General features: G+C 37.2%; 1 protein-coding gene across 1 annotated transcript in view; it reads right to left on the reverse strand.

Moving 5' to 3' along the window:
- Positions 1-20,939, reverse strand: part of LOC117327913 (protein KIAA0556-like) — a 68,569-nt gene extending 47,630 nt beyond the window's left edge. The window contains 17 exon segments of the mRNA XM_033885158.1: positions 923-1,499; positions 1,501-1,548; positions 2,031-2,174; positions 2,977-3,186; positions 3,574-3,826; positions 4,354-4,580; positions 6,179-6,348; positions 6,613-6,738; positions 7,246-7,417; positions 7,701-7,766; positions 8,520-8,720; positions 10,608-10,717; positions 11,555-11,734; positions 12,193-12,377; positions 13,521-13,588; positions 18,428-18,483; positions 20,806-20,939. Coding sequence (XP_033741049.1) covers positions 923-1,499; positions 1,501-1,548; positions 2,031-2,174; positions 2,977-3,186; positions 3,574-3,826; positions 4,354-4,580; positions 6,179-6,348; positions 6,613-6,738; positions 7,246-7,417; positions 7,701-7,766; positions 8,520-8,720; positions 10,608-10,717; positions 11,555-11,734; positions 12,193-12,377; positions 13,521-13,588; positions 18,428-18,483; positions 20,806-20,827 — 2,815 coding nt within the window. The 5' untranslated portion in view covers positions 20,828-20,939.
- Positions 20,940-20,949: the final 10 nt, after the last annotated feature.

The following is a 20,949-nucleotide window of genomic DNA, read 5'->3' on the forward strand; positions in this document are numbered from 1 at the left end:
TTTGACCAGGTCGATTTTACAAGTAAACTTATACCATGGTCAGTTGTATAGCACCGGTTTTCAGAACAGACAGGTTCAAGATTATACAGGTTTTAAGGAAAATGCCAGGACCAAACAGTAAAGCCTGAATAGACAGGGATCTGGATTAGACAGGGGCTGGTTTTGACAAGTTATACTGTACATGTATTTCAGTGCTGCACTGACACCATAGTGGCACCGTAGGACCCCCGTAATACTACCATACACGGATCCGTGGCAACCGGTAATGACTGTAGTGTTCTGGGGCAATGGTGACTCACGGAAGCTCTACGGCGAATGCACAGCAGTAATACAGTAATCTGCCATACACAACCGTAGAATTGCCGAACTAGAATCGGGGCTAAATGTTAAAATATCATACTGATACCGCACTGCTATCAGGATGTACCGTGACCCTCTGTACTGATCTGTAATGAATCAATGTGGTTACTGTAGTGTTACTGGCATTAGCTGTAGTTCACTTGTATTGAAACCGTGGATCCCAGTGACATACCATACCAGTAACACTGTTAACTATTGTTTTTACACTAAATTTGAGTATGGTACAGTAAGTTTTACCCTGGTATATAGAACTGTGGATATCCGTGATACACAGTGGTCAGTACCGACACAGTGTGACTGGGGCTTTACACTTTACATGTTTTGTTGTGACATGAAGATAAATAAACGAGACTGATAGACATCACACTAAATACTAGTTTTCCACAATTTCCATAATAATTCCAAATGTTACATATATTTTGATCTATAAAATCAGATGACAACTTGGATAATTTTCCATAACTAACTTTTCTCCAGCTATTCAATCCTGAAATAAATAGCCACTCTGATTAATATGAGAATTGTCCAATGTAATACATGTACACCGGTAAATCAAACTTACCTCTGTTGTCTTCATCTGCTTCAGATCCAGATCTATCAGACGTCACAGATGGTCTTCGTAAATCTTTGTTTTTATCCTTTTCAGAATAGTTCATAGTGCGTGTTTCACTTCTGACCTTGACTTCGTCCTTGGTGATCTTGGCATGACTAATAGCTGTATTCTCATTGGATGAGTTAGATGACTCACTCTGTGGACGCCTCTCTTCATTTGACGACAGTCGAGAGAATGCAGGCAGTTTTTTATAGTCCTCTGTTGGTGTAATAGGTTCAACAGAACTGGAATGTTTCTTGGCACTTTCCCCCCGTGACCTTGGGGACAGTGTGGGCTTCAGTAAAATACCACCCGCATCTTCCTCATGTCTGACCTTTGGTGATGTTGGCGTGGGAGATTTTTTTGAGACAGGACTAGTGTTACGATTTCTAGACACAGGAGAGGTAGGAGGTTTGCTTTGAGTTGTATTACTCTTTGAGTTACTACATGACTTGGAAGATGACTGTCGATCCCGAAAGTCTATGACAGCACCATAGTCAAACACTTGATTTCCACACCCCTTATCTACAGGGCCATCAAACATCAACATCCCCTCCAATGAACACTCGTGCATCCTTGATTCCAATCTCAAGATCCTGAAGAAAAAGAGCTGTTATTGAAACTGAGTTGGAAAAATGAATCTATCAGTTTGGAACAATTTAACTAATGAATTACCTGAACAACATTTCACATAACTTACCTGTTTAGAATCATATTTTATGATTTATCAGTTTATAAATATATCTGATTCTTTGATCTTATTAGCATCATGATGTAATCTCAATGATGTGTGGAATTATCTATATATTTCTTTATTGTTATCTCTATCTAATTATCTAAGAATGTAAATGGGACTCTACTGGATCAACATATTGTTATCTGGGTGTAACTACAAAGGTTTTGTATAGGAAACAATGTAGTCGCCAAATCATGATTTTTTCTGTAAGGAGATTGTACAGGTAAGGGTCTAAAATCTTCAGTCTCCTTCCAAAATAAGGATTGTTGGTAAATACGATATGGTGGATAGCTACCTATGTATCTTAGAAATTACATTATGTTGAACAGTGAGTACACTTACATTTATGCTCTTGTTGTAGTTCCAGATTTTGATTTTGGTGATGTCTAGTGGTTTGCCCCTGAAGGTGTGAGGGAGTAAGATACACAGCTCTACAGGGTGTCCCCGTCGATACTTACACACCCACATATTCCTCTCCTTACTCGTCTACAACATAAACATTTAGTAACATTCAATGTAACACATACATTCTAATCGGTGGTCTAGGCATTCTGACTGAAAAAAGTACATTGAATATGGAACCGGCCAAAATTCAGACAAGTAAAATATCCTCAATATCGTAATCAGTGAAGTTAATAATTAAAGCTTGGAGCTTACTTCATGTGTGTGGTATTTCTCCTGAATTAAACATAGTAATTTGTGAAAATGTGACATAATTTCTGCAGAACTATTATACATATTACATGCATATACTACTAAAAAACCATATACACTGTACCACAACAGCTTACCATATTTATCCACAAATTAGCACCCTGCACTAGTATAGAATGTGGACATATGTCAGAAAACAAAGACCAATTACACTTACGTATGCTTACAAGAGCCCTCTCCCCGATTAGAGCTCTCATTTGTCACAAGTGTTGGGGGAATAACTTCCTGGTGGATGTTAATTATAATATACCGTTTACTAAGTCAGTAACAAAGCTGGTGTGGTGTCATATACTTGGATTATATTATGATCATTACAGAATCCTATGGTTTCATTAATCTATGATTGCTATTGTGTGAATTATCCACGTCATGTAAACATTACATTACATGCAATACATCAAACCTTTCTTTTTTTCTTTATTGTTTACTTGGCTAGTTATAAGTATTACTGGTTACTCAGCTGAAAATTTTTTACTTTACTAACTGAATTCTAATGGTTTGACAACCCCGAAATAAAGTGTTTTCAACAGATTCTCGTAGTACTTTTGCCTGGGAATATGAACTCTTGACTGACCTTGTATTTGCCGTTGAAGAGGACACTGAGTGGTGACTGTTGGTCCTGGGCTCCATGGGCTGTTATGTTGTCAGGAAATATTGGCACAAGGTGACCATCTACATCAAAGACCTGGATCTCAGTGAGACCCAGCAGTGCTGGGTGGCCCCAGTTGGATGTGATCTCAATGTTAACCTCAACACCTTCATCTACCATCTTGTTAGGGGATTTCTGAAAAAAAAAGTGTTTATATACTACTCAGAACTCAGGTGTATCAATGTTATCCTAGTTCAGAATACCATATTCATCTGCAAATAAACTCCTGTTTACAAATTAACTGTGTTTTTCATTTTTTTTTTTTTGAACGGTTAAAGGTGGTAACTGTAAAATTCATTTTGACATTTTGACATCACTTTGAATGGTACATTATTAATACACTGTTAAAATGATTTAATTGATAATGGCTGAATTTTAAGACTGCATTTATATATATCCTTAGTTGCACTATGCCAATGAACCTTTATAAATCACTAATGAATAAATGATAAGGTTGGTCCCTACAAACATTCAACTTCCTTCTACAAGAAGAGTTGTACTGTAGTAACTGTACTAGCTTACCTCTACAGATTTCTGCACTGACTTTTGGACTGATTTTTGTACAGACTTCTGTACAGATCTTTGCACAGATTTTTGCACGGATTTCTGAGTTGATTTCTGTGTTGATTTCTGTGTTGATTTTTGCACCATGTCTTGGACAGGTTTAGTGGCCTTGATTGGCTCACTTGGGGAGGATTTGGGAATGTGCTGTAGTTCATTTTCTTCCAGGGAGTCATCCAGGTCTCCCAGTACCTTCATTAACTTCTTCTGTTGTCTGTGGTGGAAGGTGATAATGTGTGTTAACCTACATATAGATCCTTAGGACTTGATAGATAACAGAAGTAACTTGATAGATAACAGAAGTAACTTGATAGATAACAGAAGTAACTGGATTCTGGTAAGAATATCATAGCACAAGTTGTTTATACAAGGTTTACTTTCTTAACCTTAACCTAATTCCACAATACTAAATGATACTTAAAAAAATATAAGATTAGAAGATCACAAAAAATACATTGTATATAAGGCTAAGCAGATACTAGGGTTAAAATACAAATAAAAATATAATAATTCCTCAAACTGATATTGATATTGAAAAAGAAATCTATAAAAGTGGTACCATTAATTTCTTTTTTTATTTTTGGGAAAAAAGGAAGCAGTTAACGAGTTTTAATATTGTTCCCCTCAAATTTAAACAATGATTCTTATATATATATAATATCAAACTTTTATAATCAAAAGCATAAAATGTGTCATGACATTAATGAATACTTTGGCAAGCCTATGTATAAGTATTCTTACTTTGGTTGCATCATAAGGACCTTCTTCATGATATTTGTTAGTCTGTCATCAGCCAGGAAGCTCTTGGAGTCATCAATACTGGCCCTTGGTGTAGTAGCAGGCTTGGAGTCATCGGTACTAGCTCTTGGTGCAGTAGCAGGCTTGGAGCGAGGGCTGGGTATGGGACCTGACCTTCTGATGTCAGACTTTCTCAGTGGTGAGTCCTTACCAATAGAGGGCTTAGGTCCCTACACAAGTCATTATCTAATTGGTTAGATTGTCTACTGTTTTTACAGAAATAATGCTTACAATGACAACCAACATTTCATTCATATCATTGTTACTTTTATTATTAAAAAGAAAAAAAAACAACATCATATGCATCAGCATTTGATTTTTAGTGCATTATCATGTGAAATTTCAGAAATTTTGACCTTCTGAATAGGACATTAGATAATAATTTTTGACAGTACATTTTCGGTTGTATTTTTAGAAACCTTGACTTTAGGTTTTTTTTTAAACCCCTGTTGCACATCTGCACATCAGTGTAACACCAGGTTTACGTTTCAACGAAAAACAACACGAAAAACATTTCAGTCCAAGTCTAGATGACAGGTCAGAACGATAGATTACTGGCAAACCTTAAGTACACTCTGCCATAAAAGCCAACAAAACACATAATAACTAATACATTTTTGACAGTAGATCTAGAATATGGAGCTAATACCCATGAACACTTGATTTCTATCTAAAGGAAGTGTAACATTGACCTTAACCTTTAAAGCTGAAAAGCAATTGCAAGCAAGCACTTTAAGAAAGAAGCATTATTTTTTGAAGTATTTAACAGGCAAAAGCAAACTTAAGTTATTGCATGGAAACTGATTTTCTATATTTAGCAACAGTAACCTTGACCTTTGACCTTTGACATAGAAAAGCAATCCCAAGCAAGCACTTTCAATAAGAAAGCACTGTATAAAATTTGAGTTCAGTCGGCTCAAGGATATTCAAGTAATTGTACTGAATTAAAAATGCTAATGGACCGACTGACAGATGAACAGTTATTCCTATAGGGCACATGCATTTTCGTGCAGGGCCCTAATTATCAGCTTATTGAATTTTTTGTACTTGTCAGTTTTGACATAAATAGAAATTGTAACATAAATACACAGAAAAAACTAATTGTCATTTATACTTATCAATTCCAAAGAAAACCATAAATGAGAACCGATGAGTAGACATGGACCAATCAAACAACATACAAAGGTGACACTGACCTGTTTACTGTAGACATGGACCGAACATACAACATACAAAGATGATACTGACCTGTTTACTGTAGACATGGACCAATCAAACAACATACAAAGGTGACACTGACCTGTTTACTGTAGACATGGACTGACAAAACAACATACAAAGATGATACTGACCTGTTTACTGTAGACATGGACCAATCAAACAACATACAAAGGTGACACTGACCTGTTTACTATAGACATGGACCGACCATACAACATACAAAGGTGACACTGACCTGTTTACTGTAGACATGGACCGATCATACAACATACAAAGGTGACACTGACCTGTTTACTGTAGACATGGACTGATCATACAACATACAAAGGTGATACTGACCTGTTTACTGTAGACATGGACCAATCAAACAACACACAAAGGTGACACTGACCTGTTTACTGTAGACATGGACTGATCAAACAACATACAAAGATGACACTGACCTGTTTACTATAGACATGGACCGATCAAACAACATACAAAGGTGATACTGACCTGTTTACTATAGACATGGACCGATCATACAACATAAAAAGGTGACACTGACCTGTTTACTAACTGCTGTGGTTGGTAACTTTTGTCCACCCTTGGCTGCCTTATCATTCTCTGCCTTCAGGGCGGCCAGTACAGCTGAGGCTTCCTCCTGTGGGTCAGCCTGGTGGTCCCGGTTTACCCTGTTAGCTGATAGTGGACGGTTAGACTTCTTGGATGTCACATCTGAAGAAAAGGCACACTAGTGATTGTATATGTTACATGTGAATCCTGGGATATATAAATGAACTATAGCTTTAGTACGGAATAAAAAAAAGTAATATTGATAACATAGGCAAGTCAATAATTATTTAAGTAGAAAATATCAAAGATTATATCTGATAAACAAGCATATAGTTTTCTTAATCAAATCCATTATATTTTCAAATATTTTTCCAGCATCTAACCATTTACAAATAGGCTTATTGTTATGTGGTTCAACCCACTTACTAGATTGCAAAACAGCAGACTTGGCCCGAGGAGTTTTAGAGCTGGTGTTGGAAGGTTTACTTTGATAGCTTGTGTCAATTTCCACACCCTTCTTCCTGGCCACTGACAGATTTTTCTCCAATTTTCCTGCATCATAACAAGTATCCAATCTTCAATGTAATAACAAACATCTAACTACATGTAGCAAACCTAGCTATATGATGAGCACATTTATATACTTTTTAAACTAAAAGGTAATTATTAGTGTTGTTACACCCAAACAATGATAATTTTATTATCTCCCATTAAATCATTGACTGTATCCATCAAAACGTGTTACCAAGACATTAAAGGTAATCACGTGAATATAGCTGATACATGGTTTGAAATCATTAGTAATTAAAAAATAAACTTTATTTGCTGTGTCAATCTTTTTTATGTTCACATATACTATGTTACACCTAAACGATAAAGCTGTTATTATCTCCCCTTATGTTATTGATTTATTTACAGATATCAAGCTATGAAAGAAGAGCAGCCCTACATACCATGTGGTATCCTCCTAAACTACAATGAATGGACATTGGTTCTATGGGGATTTCCCCACTTTAATATATTTACAGATAGTACACTGAAACTCATAGTGATGTGTACCTCTGCGAACTGGGGGAGCACTCAGCTCAAGGACAATGGTGTCTGTAGGTTTAAATATAGGCTTGTTGATTTTCTGCTCCAGACTTAAACTGTCCATGGCAGGGACGAGATCCTCCTCAACCTCTTCATCCTCCTCCGGGATTGGAGAACTTCTCGTAGAATCATCCTCATCCTGTTGGGAGAAAAAAGTTTATTAAGTTTGTCTTACAAAGCAGTTTGCATTTCACACACTATGATAATAAACAATAATGGGATAAACAGTTTAGCAAACTTGCATTGTTTTATTCAGAACTTTAATCATACATTCATAAATGCCCATGCAAGCATGCAGTTATTTGTATTATCAACAAGTCTATCGAAAATGCATGAATTGTGGAGAGTTTTCTGTCACCAAACAATTGTAAATTAATCCTTTCCATGAGATAAGATACAATGCTGGATAAACACACACTTACTGAACTGACATCCTTCGCCAAACTTTCTTTGATACTGGCATTCATTGATAAACTTTTTCTTAGTTTCTGAAGAAAAGTGTTTAAACATGCATATACATCAAAACTAAAACCATTGTATGTCACAATTATCTTTAAGGGTCCTCCTTGCTAGTAGACAAACTGTGGTAGTTATTATCAAGCAAGATAAATATCAACAACATTGCATGCACACATTAAGAACAATATAAACTTTTACAAATAAACGATAAAGAAATTTTAAACTGGCATTTTTTCCCAAAAAACATTAACAATATGCAGGAAAGATATAAACACAGCATTAAAAGGCATTTCAATAAATATGGAGACCCAGAACTTGTTGTTCTATGTCATTAATATAGGTTTAGTAAGTAAAACATATGATTTGAAATAAAGAAAAAAAAAACATTACAAATATAGCATGTTTTTAAAGCACCTTATAAAATCTTCTAAAATATGATTCTTTTGTATTGAGCACATTCCATATTATTAATAACCTCAAAGAAACTAGCTGTTCTGGTTGGTCTTCATACCTACAGCATACAGAACTACTTTACTGTAAATGGTAGTAGGCCTACATTAATGATATGCCTTGTTCATGCTATGATGTCCATCAATGGGATCCAAACAAATAAAATATCTAAACACGAAAATACAAAAAAAGAATGCAAGGCACATTGTTTCTAATTTTCTTTTTAAAATGAAACTGCACACATCAGATGGGTCTCTCTTCATGCTTATCTTGTTGATTAAAAAGGAACACTCCCTTTGTTAACGTCAGACCATTCCTGTAATGAGACTTACCTTGACATCGGCAATACTCAGCATGAGTTTCTCCTTCACTTCCTCGTCCCCTGAGGATTCATCTGAATCAGACTCCTCTTCCTGCGGCCGAGCCTTAGGAGGATGTTGTATGGGTGTACTAAGTCTTCGTTTGTATCGTACACGTCCCTCTTCTTTATCACTCACTTCTGTTTTCTTCTTCCTCGACAACTTAGATCTCATCTAGAAAATCATATTTATATCAGCAAGATTTATCCACATATCAGATAAACAAACAAGAGGCCCAGGGGCCTTAACGGTCATCTGACTCTAAATTAAAACCCTTATATTATTGTAGTATGCATTCTCTGTAGCAAGTATATAGTGGCACTGTTGGCCATGGTGGCCATCTTGGATATCTGACCGACCCAATAAATAATAACACTTGGTCTGGACCATCTAAGGATCATTTCTGGTAAGTTAGAGCTGAATCCCACCAGTGGAATTTGAGAAGAAGTTTGAAATAGGTGTTGTTCAGGAAAACCATGATTGCGCAATCATGTTACAAAATGGCCGCCATTGCTGCCATGCCAAAGTTTTTACAAGGCCGAAAAAATAGCAACACTTTGTTGGCACTCCTTCCTTAACATCCTCACCAATTTCAAGCTCAATGGCACCAGTGGAACTGGAGAAGAAGTTTAAAATGTGTTTTTTAAGATGGCGGATATGGCGGCCATCTTGCATTTCAGACCAATCTAAAAAATAACAACACTTGGTCGTGATCATCTCAGGAACATTTCAGGCCAGTTTCAGCTCAATAGCACTGGTGGAACTTGAGAAGAAGTTTAAAATGTGTTTTTCAAGATGGCGGCTATGGCGGCCATCTTGGATTTTGGACTGACCCGAAAAATAACAACACTTGGTCGGGATCATCTCAGGATCATTTCAGGCCAGTTTCAGCTCAATAGCACTGGTGGAACCTGAGAAGAAGTTTAAAATGTTTTTTACAGGATGGCGGCTATGGCGGCCATCTTGGATTTTGGACCGACCCGAAAAATAACAACACTTTGTCGGGATCATCTCAGGATCATTTCAGGCAAGTTTCAGCTCAAAAGCACTGGTGGAACTTGAGAAGAAGTTTAGAATGTGTTGTTCAAGATGGCGGCTATGGTGGCCATCTTGGATTTTGGACCGACCCGAAAAATAACAACACTTGGTCGGGATCATATCAGGATCATTTCAGGCAAGTTTCATCTCAATAGCACTGGTGGAACTTGAGAAGAAGTTTAAAATGTGTTTTTCAAGATGGCGGCTATGGCGGCCATCTTGGATTTCGGACCGACCCGAAAAATAACAACACTTGGTCGGGATCATCTCAGGATCATAGAAAAGAAGTTTAAAATGTGTTTTTCAAGATGGCGGCTATGGCGGCCATCTTGGATTTTGGACTGACCCGAAAAATAACAACACTTGGTCGGGCTCATCTCAGGATCATTTCTGGCAAGTTTCAGCCCAACAGCACTGGTGGAACTTGAGAAGAAGTTTAAAATGTGTTTTCAAAATGGCGGCTATGGCGGCCATCTTGGATTTCGGACTGACCCGAAAAATAACAACACTTGGTCAGGACCATCTCAGGATCATTTCAGGCAAGTTTCAGCTTAATCCCACTGGTGGAACTTGAGAAGAAGATTGAAATGTGAAAAGTTTACGGACGGCGCACGGCGCACGGCGGACGACGACGGACGAAGCATGATGGCTATAGGTCATCCTGACCCTTCGGGTCAGATGACCTAAAAAGTCACCATCTATCTACAAACACAAATAAATTCTACATGATTTGTCAGTCACTACTAATGATTAGTTTTGATGTTTCACGACTAACGTTTGAAATTATTTGTCAGTCACTACTAATGATAAGTTTTGATGTTTGACGACTAACATTTGAAATGATTTGTCAGTCACTACTAATGATAAGTTCTGATGTTTCACGACTAACGTTTGAAATGATTTGTCAGTCACTACTAATGATAAGTTTTGATGTTTCACAGCTAACATTTGAAATGTTAACGTTACTATCAATAAACAGAATGAATGGTTGATGCATTAAATTTTCCTTTAAATGTTAAATACCTGTTCCTTCACACTGTCTATACTATCATCGCTGACATCATCATCTTCATCATCATCATCACTATCTTCTTCATCTTCAAAGTCATCATCATAGTTCCCTGTGACAAGTTCTGTGCAAGAGACATAATGTGTTACTTTCATTTTCAAGAGGATAGATGAAATGTTATTCTAAATGAGCAGTGGTTGTTCAGTACAAAGAAATACAAATTTAGAATTGTCTCTTTAACAAGAGATCCCAGAGGGATCTTGGCGCCTACCATTGAATGATTCATATCAGTCAAATGAAAGACTGATCTTTTCTCTTGTTTTCCCTTCTTTCACTCTTCCTTCAAAACATTCAATAACTTTATAACACTATAGCAGGAGCAATCTGTAATTGTCAAAATCCAAGATGGCCATACTATCTGTCATCCATTTATTTCTTCCCATCAGACTTACATGCACAACTGGATACCAAGAGGAACCTCTACATTCAACTTTGAGAAAGACCTATAATGGCCATTTAGTACGTTTAGAAATTGTTGATGAAGTTTCAATTGTCAAAATCCAAGATGGCTGCCTGTTGGCCATGTTGTTGTCAGGTTGGTCCTATACAGGAATATGAATAACATGGGATCAAGGGGAACCTACATATGAAATTTGAGAACTAGCGGTAACAAACTTCAATTGTCAAAATCAAGTTGGCCGCCTGTAAGTCATGTTGCTTTCCGATTGGTCCCAAAATGCAATATGCACAACTAGGGACCTAGGGGAACTTCCATATGAAATTTGAGAAGTTTGGTTATACTTTATGAGAAATAGCAATAACAAGAATTGTTTACAGATCTAGAGGTACGAAAGGATGGAGAGATGGACCATGGATGCAGGGCAAATTGAATAGCCGACCATTTGATGATGGTGGGCTAAAAATGTATTTTGATATGGCTACAACAGACAGGTTTTCCCACCTGGTGCTTTTAATCTGCACTTCTCCCCTCGAGCTGTCTGTAATTCCACAGACTCCTTTAGCCAGTTGCGCCGCCGTTCCCTGGCTGGGGCTGTTTTTACGCGCTTCTGTTCCTCCTGTTTCTTTTTCTCTTCTATTCTTTTGTTAAGGTATTCATGGTCTATAATCCTTCTAGGGGCATCTGGCAATACGAAAATTAATGTATAGTTCAAAAAGTACTTCCTGAATTTTTGCTATGATGCCCTGAAGGGCTTGTTCAACACTTCATATTGCAGTATATTATATATAAATTGTATAGAAATGTAGCACAAAATAAAATTCAAGTTCATATTTATAATCATAATTCATAGGTTTTGGAACAGAAATCAACTCCCAATTAGTTCCAAATGATTAAATTATAACAAGTTACATAAACTCTGCTACTTGTATCTGGCATGCCTTGAGTAACTAGAAATGAGCAAGAAATTCAACTAGCAATTCTTAACTGGTACATCTTTGGTTATGTTGATGAAATTCAACCAACTTCAAATTATTCTTACTTTGTAACTAAAATGCTTTCTGTAACAGGAAGAAAATGTCAACATACAAGTCTATATCTTAACTACTGGTATTCATACAACAGGAAAGAAATCAACCTACCTCCTGCTGTTTTTAACCGATGTGACTTTGGTGGTGGGTTGGAATTTTCATTGCTGTCCACAACAGAAGTTTTCTGACTCCGCCGTCTACCAGAGTTTGCACCATTCACATAAATAGAAAATCCTTTTTCTTTCTTCTCCTGCTCAATTTGACTTTTGTTTTTCCTTCTCATTTTCTTTAATAGTCTAGAAGAATGAAGAATTTGAAGGTCCTTTTTTATTATGCTGTGTTTTAACGTGTGTGAAATGATATCACATTACCCGCTATAAACATACACAATAAGTGAGACAAAGCACGATGCAAAAACATATGAAGTTTTCAAAAATATATGTGTCAGTAGATATATGTACTGTATTTAATCCAATACACCCAATACCTAACCACTTCCTCTAATCATTCTTGAAATAACTAGAACTGTTGTTCAGAGGGCCAACTCATACTCCCTGCCACTCCACCGCCCCTCTGGTGAAGATTTTCCAACAAAAACCTGTTTTTAGTGAACGGGTTACCACGGCAACCTAAAATTGTGGGGAAAAACCTGCATGTATATGTACACATTATGAGTCCCTAACATTCCTGTGTATTTCAAATGAAATTGGTTGATAGCTATATAGGAGTTATCCGAGTCGTCTTGACAAAGTATTCCACAAGAATATGGGTATTGAAACCTGGTAACCATGGAAACCAAAAATTCTGTAGAGAAATATCATTCATGCACACTTACACATGGTCCCTAGCTATCACTCCTGTGTAGTTTGACTTGAAGCAGTTCACATGTTTATGAGGAGTTGACTGGACAAAATTCCCCTTCACCCAAAATAGGAAGTATAGTGACCTGGTTACCATGGTAACCATAAAATAACACCATGATATAGATTACGCACACCTACAATCTATAAGGGTTATTGCCATAAAGTTTCGTTGAAATTCCCTCAGTAGTTTAGGAAGAGTAGCTGGTACATCGTTGTGTCTATAGATGGACAGACGGAGGGACGGACAACCTGATTCCAGTATACCTCCCTAACTTCGTTGCGGGGGGGAGGGGGGGGGGGGGGGGGGGGGGGGGGGGGGTTATACTAATTTCAAGTAAAATTGTATTTTTTCATTCCTCATTTATTTGCTTCTGAACTGCATCAATAATGGTACAATGCACTCTAGTTAAAGACATGCTTCCATAAAACATCAAAACCAGGGATTATTCCATAGAATTTATAATAAATTTCATACTATTGCTTCTATTTTGCACTTCATGTCATTTTATACAATGTCCACATACAATAAGATAATTTTGAGGTTATATGTAGAAAATGATTGGAAATTGTCTTTACCTGTTTCTTTCTTGCAAAAGTAAAAGATAATCTTCATAACCAGGTAAGACCTCTTGTACAGCCGCCTCCTGTAACACAATAATATCTGGTATGAAAAAATGGTTGATTCATCAAAACATCATGTGTGTGACAATAATCCACTTCCATACCACACAACGTCCACTATATATACTGTACCACACCACGTCCACTACCATAAAACACCTCGTCCACTAACGTACCACACCACATCCACTTCTGTACCACACCACGTCCACTACCGTACCACATGTACACCATGTCCACTATATACTGTACCACACCACATCCACTACCATACCACACCAAGTCCACTACCGTACCACACCACGTCCACTACTGTACCACACCACGTCCACAATAAACCGTACCACACCACGTCCACAATAAACCGTACCACACCACGTCCACTATATACCGTACCACACCATGTCCACTATATACTGTACCACACCACATCCACTACCATACCACACCAAGTCCACTACCGTACCACACCACGTCCACTACCGTACCACACCACGTCCACAATAAACCGTACCACACCACGTCCACTATATACCGTACCACACCACGTCCACTACTGTACCACACCACGTCCACTACCATACCACACCACGTCCACTACCGTACCACACTACATCCACTACCATACCACACCACGTCCACTACCGTACCACACCACGTCCACTACCATACCACACCACGTCCACTACCGTACCACACCAAGTCCACTACCGTACCACACCACGTCCACTATATACCGTACCACACCACGTCCACTATATACTGTACCACACCACATCCACTACCATACCACACCACGTCCACTACCATACCACACCAAGTCCACTACCGTACCACACCACGTCCACTACTGTACCACACCACGTCCACTAATGTACCACACCACGTCCACTACCGTACCACACCACGTCCACTATATACCATACCACACCACGTCCACTAATGTACCACACCACCTCCACTACTGTACCACACCACATCCACTACTGTACCACACCATGTCCACTATATACCGTACCACACCACGTCCACTATATACCGTACCACACCACGTCCACTACCGTACACACCATGTCCACTATATACCGTACCACACCACGTCCACTACCTTACCACACCACGTCCACAATATACCGTACCACACCACGTCCACTATATACCGTACCACACCACGTCCACTATATACCGTACCACACCACGTCCACTATATACCTTACCACACCACGTCCACAATATACCGTACCACATCACATCCACTATATACCGTACCACACCACGTCCACTAATGTACCACACCACGTCCACTACCGTACCACACCATGTCCACTATATACCGTACCACACCATGTCCACTACCGTACCACACCACGTCCACAATAAACCGTACCACACCACCTCCACAATATACCGTACCACACCACGTGCACGTCCACTACCGTACCACACCACGTGCACGTCCACTACCGTACCACACCATGTCCACTACTGTACCACACCATGTCCACTATATACCGTACCACACCACGTCCACTACTGTACCACACCATGTCCACAATATACCGTACCACACCACGTCCACTATATACCGTACCACACCACGTCGGGCCACTATATACCGTACCACACCACGTCCACTACCGTACCACACCACGTCCACTACCTTACCACACCACGTCCACTACTGTATCACACCACGTCCACTACCGTACCACACCACATCCACTACTGTATCACACCACGTCCACTACCGTACCACACCACGTCCACTACTGTACCACACCACGTCCACTACCGTACACACCACGTCCACTACCGTACCACACCACGTCCACTACTGTATCACACCACGTCCACTAATGTACCACACCACGTCCACTACCGTACCACACCACGTCCACTATATACCGTACCACACCACGTCCACTAATGTACCACACCACCTCCACTACTGTACCACACCACATCCACTACTGTACCACACCATGTCCACTATATACCGTACCACACCACGTCCACTACCGTACCACACCACGTCCACAATATACCGTACCACACCACGTCCACTATATACCGTACCACACCACGTCCACTATATACCGTACCACACCACGTCCACTACCGTACCACACCACGTCCACAATATACCGTACCACACCACGTCCACTATATACCGTACCACACCACGTCCACTACTGTACCACACCACGTCCACTATATACCATACCACACCACGTCCACTACCGTACCACACCACGTCCACAATATACCGTACCACACCACGTCCACAATATACCGTACCACACCACGTCCACTATATACCGTACCACACCACGTCCACTACCGTACCACACCACGTCCACTATATACCATACCACACCACGTCCACTATATACCGTACCACACCACGTCCACTATATACCGTACCACACCACGTCCACTATATACCGTACCACACCACGTCCACTATATACCGTACCACACCACCACTACTGTACCACACCACATCCACTACTGTATCACACCATATAGTTTCCAGCATTTTAAATTTCTATGGGGAAATACATGGCTCTTGTTCAGAAATATTTTGACATAGCAATACCTTAAAACTACATATTTGGAGCAGTTTCTCATAGACTAAATTTTTTTTTTTTTTTTTTTTTTTTTTTTTTTGGGTACAAAATACTTTTATTTCCCAGACATTTATGCATGAAGACCACTGCCAAGGTTGGGACCCTGGGATCAGTGTCCGAACAAATAGGTCCTCATGGAAGAGGGCTCTCATTCAACATACAATATAGTACAATGTACCAATCATTCATTCATCCATTCATTTTTCATCCATTCATTCATTTATTTTGAAATTATTTATTCATTCTGTAATTCACGTAATTCATTCAGTCATTCATTCATTATATATATCATACTCATCCTATACTGCATTCATCACTCATTCATTCTATACCTCCTTCATTTATCCACTCAGTTATATCTATTACATAAACAAATTTCATATTAAAAATATAATATAAATAAATGAAAATCTGTGGCAATGTACAACTGGTTCAGATTGGTTCCCCCCTGGCATTGGCCCTCAGTAGCTTGAGTATGAGGCTAAAACTTAAAAGTCACTTTTGTAACCTGTTAGTATATTCATTAAGTGGATATGTATAAAATATGATTTACTTGAAAGTATGCCCACACAGAAGTATTAATGCCACTTAACTAATGGCAAATATGATTTGTTTTTTTATTTGAGAATAAACAGGTACAAAGTGTTTAAAATCGTAAAGGGAGAGTACTCTTACATGATTTACAATTTAATTATTTAATATTTCAACAAATGATCCCCACTTTTCCTGAAATGCCTGATTTCTGTTTTGTTTTGCTGCAATATATTTCTCTAATTTGATGACTTGAATAAAATAAAATTCGCATATCTGAAATGATGGATGGGTGTTTTTCCACTTACTTGCATAAATATGGTATCTTAGTAATAACAAAAAGTGATTCAACCTTTGCTTAAATCTTATATTTCCAAATATAACATCAGTTATACTTAAGGTTAAGTTATTTTCAACATCATCATTCTCACAATACCATACAATAAATTCTTGCAATAATTCATTTGAGAAGTAACAGCTATATAGGATGTGTTCCAGTGATTCTTCTTCTCTACTACAAAAATAGCACAAATTATCATTTTCAATGTTTATTTTAAAAAGAAAGGATTTTGTTGCTAATATTCTATGATGAATCTTAAATTGAAAAGCTTGTAGTTTAGTTTCTCGTGTGTAATTAAATACAGATGAATATGTGTCAAAGTCAAAATTATCCCTTAAATCTAATTTCATTTTCCACTTTTCTTGACTTTTAATAGGTTTTTTAAAAACTGACTTCACAAGTTTTTCATATAGGAATTTCAAGTTATCAGTGAATTTTATTTGATGAATTATACTATTAGTTTCACAAACCTCTATATTTTCCCCCTGTGCAATTCTTATTCTATATTCCGCTTTCCATTCTCCATTGATTTTATTAACTAGTGCATAAAACTGTAAAAATCTTAATCCCTGGATATGATGTACCTCTGGCCATTTTTTTACTATCCCATTTTGAAAAAGATCTATAACTTTATTAAGCCCAAATTGTTTCCATCTAATACCTTGATTAATTTCATTGAAAGGAAGAAAGTTGATCAAATCTTCATTTAGATATTCCTCTAAGGTTTGTGGTTTATTTTGAACATCTACTAGTGCAAAAATAACTTCTTTCCAAAACTTATTTTTTATCTGTTTTCCTACTTTTTTTAGTATATCTGAATTCAATTGAACTGTGATATTTGGATCTATAGGCAAAATGTAAGATACTAGTGATTTCCAGGGTGCCTCTCCAGTGTCAAGTAGTCTTTTCAACCATTTTAATTTCAAATATTTGATAAAAGAAGTTATATGAATCATTTTAAGCCCTCCATCCTCTAATAGACCAATCAATGTGTCTCTTTTAATTTTTTCAACTTTGTAATTCCAAATGAATTGATATAGTATGCTGTTCAATCATCAATAATGGATATGTTTGTCTGGTAAGTTTTGTCTCAGTATGGGGTAAAATAGCAATTTTTCATCCTAAATAGGATCTAGAAAGATTGGCAAGAATGGCATACCAGAATGCTAAAAACTTCAAAAGCTGTTAATTAGCCACACAAGTTTGAAAATATAATTAAGCACATCAGTATTAACTGGTTGTACAGATATAGCAAAAAAATTCAAAAAAATAATATATACATGTAAGAAAAAGAATGATGTTCTGTATGTGTGACAAGTTATAAAGGGTATGCTATATGGCTGTTGGATAAATAACCTTACCTTTAAGCTTTGTCTGCTACTTTCATCTTTTGACCACCTTTTTCTTGAAGGAGAACCTACAAATTTGAAGATGCATGATTACATATACAGTGTCCCAGCTAGGTCAGGTTAGCAGGGCGCGGCGCCCTGCCCCTAATTCAAAGTTAGAAATGCGCCCCGCCCCTTTTCCTGTAGTACTGCCCTTTTTCTAAGTGTCATTGTTGAAATCCTTCTGGTGTAAACCAAGCAACTTTTAAGTAAATGATCATGAGATCACTTTCCAGTGATTTTCCAGTGATCAAAATTAGCTTTTGGTTGATTTTATTTGATGAAGTTTGGCGGGACGCCGGAAATGGTTCCTTGTAAACGCAGATGTCGCAAATTCCTCGTTGGAATCAGGATTGACGGATTTCTATACAAAATGTTTATTTTTCATAAATTAATAAAGAACACATACAAATATCTGCTCATGTGAATAATGGTAGCAAAAGTTTAGTTTATATTGTGTTATTTTCATATCCGAAATGCTGACTCTGCATTAACTGCGGGTCATGTGATAGCCAAGTGATTAAAGCACTTACATTTCTACAACACGCGGGGACTGTTTGTTTACGAGAGCAACGGAACAAATGCTTTGATCGGAAACTGGCGAATCATGATCGGCCCTAATTCGTTTACCATTTCTTATAATTAATTCAAGAAAATGTTAACTTGCTATAATTTCCTGATTTTAGTTTACCGTTATTTCTAAAGAGTCTAAAGTGAAAGTAGAAATTTACCGCCGCTTACAAGTTACATATCGTAGTTATTTGGACGAAGTTTGAATGTCAAAACATTCAGATATTAAATAATTGAATTTCTTTTACTTAATAATTTTTTTCTCATATATCCTTACCCACCTTTTCTCTTTTGTTCCATAATATCTTCAATTACAATTAGTCGTCTTACAATCATATAAACGGACAGACTATAATTTCTGGTTGAAAATATTGCTCGGTTGATTATAATCTGATAGTAATTTTTTTGATTGGACGTAATCATCGTATATGGATTCTCTCAATACACCCTTAAATTGAAATAATGCTAATATCATTTTATTTTTGAATTACTCTAGGTCATAACTTTTACCATCATAAATTAAAACAATATTTGAAGAATAAAGAGAAGAAAGAAGATATTTATATACACAAACGAAATAATTTTAAAAAATCAACAGATTTCTATTGTCTCTTATGAATCAGGTCATATGTAATGCATGCATGTACTTGAATTGTCCTGTAAAATAAGGTAGCCTAGAAGATAGATTTTCCCGGAAAAGATGTCGCGAACAAAAATGCCCCTTTTTTAGCCAGCGCCCTGCCCTTTTCAAATCCTAGCTGGAACACTGATATATGAAGTGAAATAAGTTCATAATTCTTTATTGATTGTTTTGGACAATTCTAAATACATATAAATGTAATATAGGTGTGTATGATTTGTGTACTCATTGTACTGTTGCTACTTTGAAATGGTTCCAGGCCAATTTTTGCTACTTCTACGAATAGATTTATTATGAAAAAATCTACTTAGAAAATTCATAGATGTACTGATAAAGGCTTGATCCGTTTCAAAAAACATATCAATATACAAACCAAACCAATCAATGACATACAGAAAAGCAAACCAAACCAATCATTGACATAAAGAAAAGAAGATTATTCTATCACCAATCAATCTGAAAACTTACATATATACTTAGAAATAAAATGCTTATAATTACTTGTACAATAATGCAAATTCACGCTGCAGTATATATTATGATATATATCTATTAATACAAAGAATGAATCATAATGTAAAAGATTTAACAAGTTCAACAGAATGACTTAAGCTTGGAATCAATTTTTTAATTTTCAATTTGAAACAGAGTGACCACTACATGCAGCATTTTAAAAGTAATTATCTATTTATCATAATAACAACAAATTCTGAGAGAATCTTGTTTAAAACAAAGCTTTTCTTTTGTTCGGTAATTCTTGTCTACAGTTTGTTGCTTGCTTCTTTATGCATCATATAGTGTTCATAAAGTTGTTTTTTTTTTCAAAATAGTCTACTTTCACTGCAAGTATCAATTTTACAGCTGTTTTACATCTATATTGAACTGTTAGCTGAACTGTATCATAGCTTACGGGACACAGTAAGTTGTTTTTGTCATTTTATCGGATGGCTGTTCAACCTGATCAGCAGCCTTGGTCGTACTGCATTATCATAACTGTGATGAGCTGTCGTTTGTGTCACATGGGACCATCATCAGCATGCATCTGTCTGTTTACCTGAGTTACTGGGTCACTACATGAACTTGCGGGTAGTTTTCCCTTTTTAAAATCGACATGTGCAATATCTAAAATACCACATATTACCATTTGAATATTGGCGATCCATCTTTTTTGATTTTACATCTATTAGAAATCCAGAGTCTCATCAAATATCATTTTCGAGAGGCACAGGTGTTGGTTGACATTCCATAGTAAACTAAATGCTGCGCTTGCGCATCGAATTTAAGC

The sequence above is a fragment of the Pecten maximus genome, chromosome 1 (assembly GCF_902652985.1).
Source record: "Pecten maximus chromosome 1, xPecMax1.1, whole genome shotgun sequence".
Lineage (NCBI taxonomy): Eukaryota > Metazoa > Mollusca > Bivalvia > Pectinida > Pectinidae > Pecten > Pecten maximus.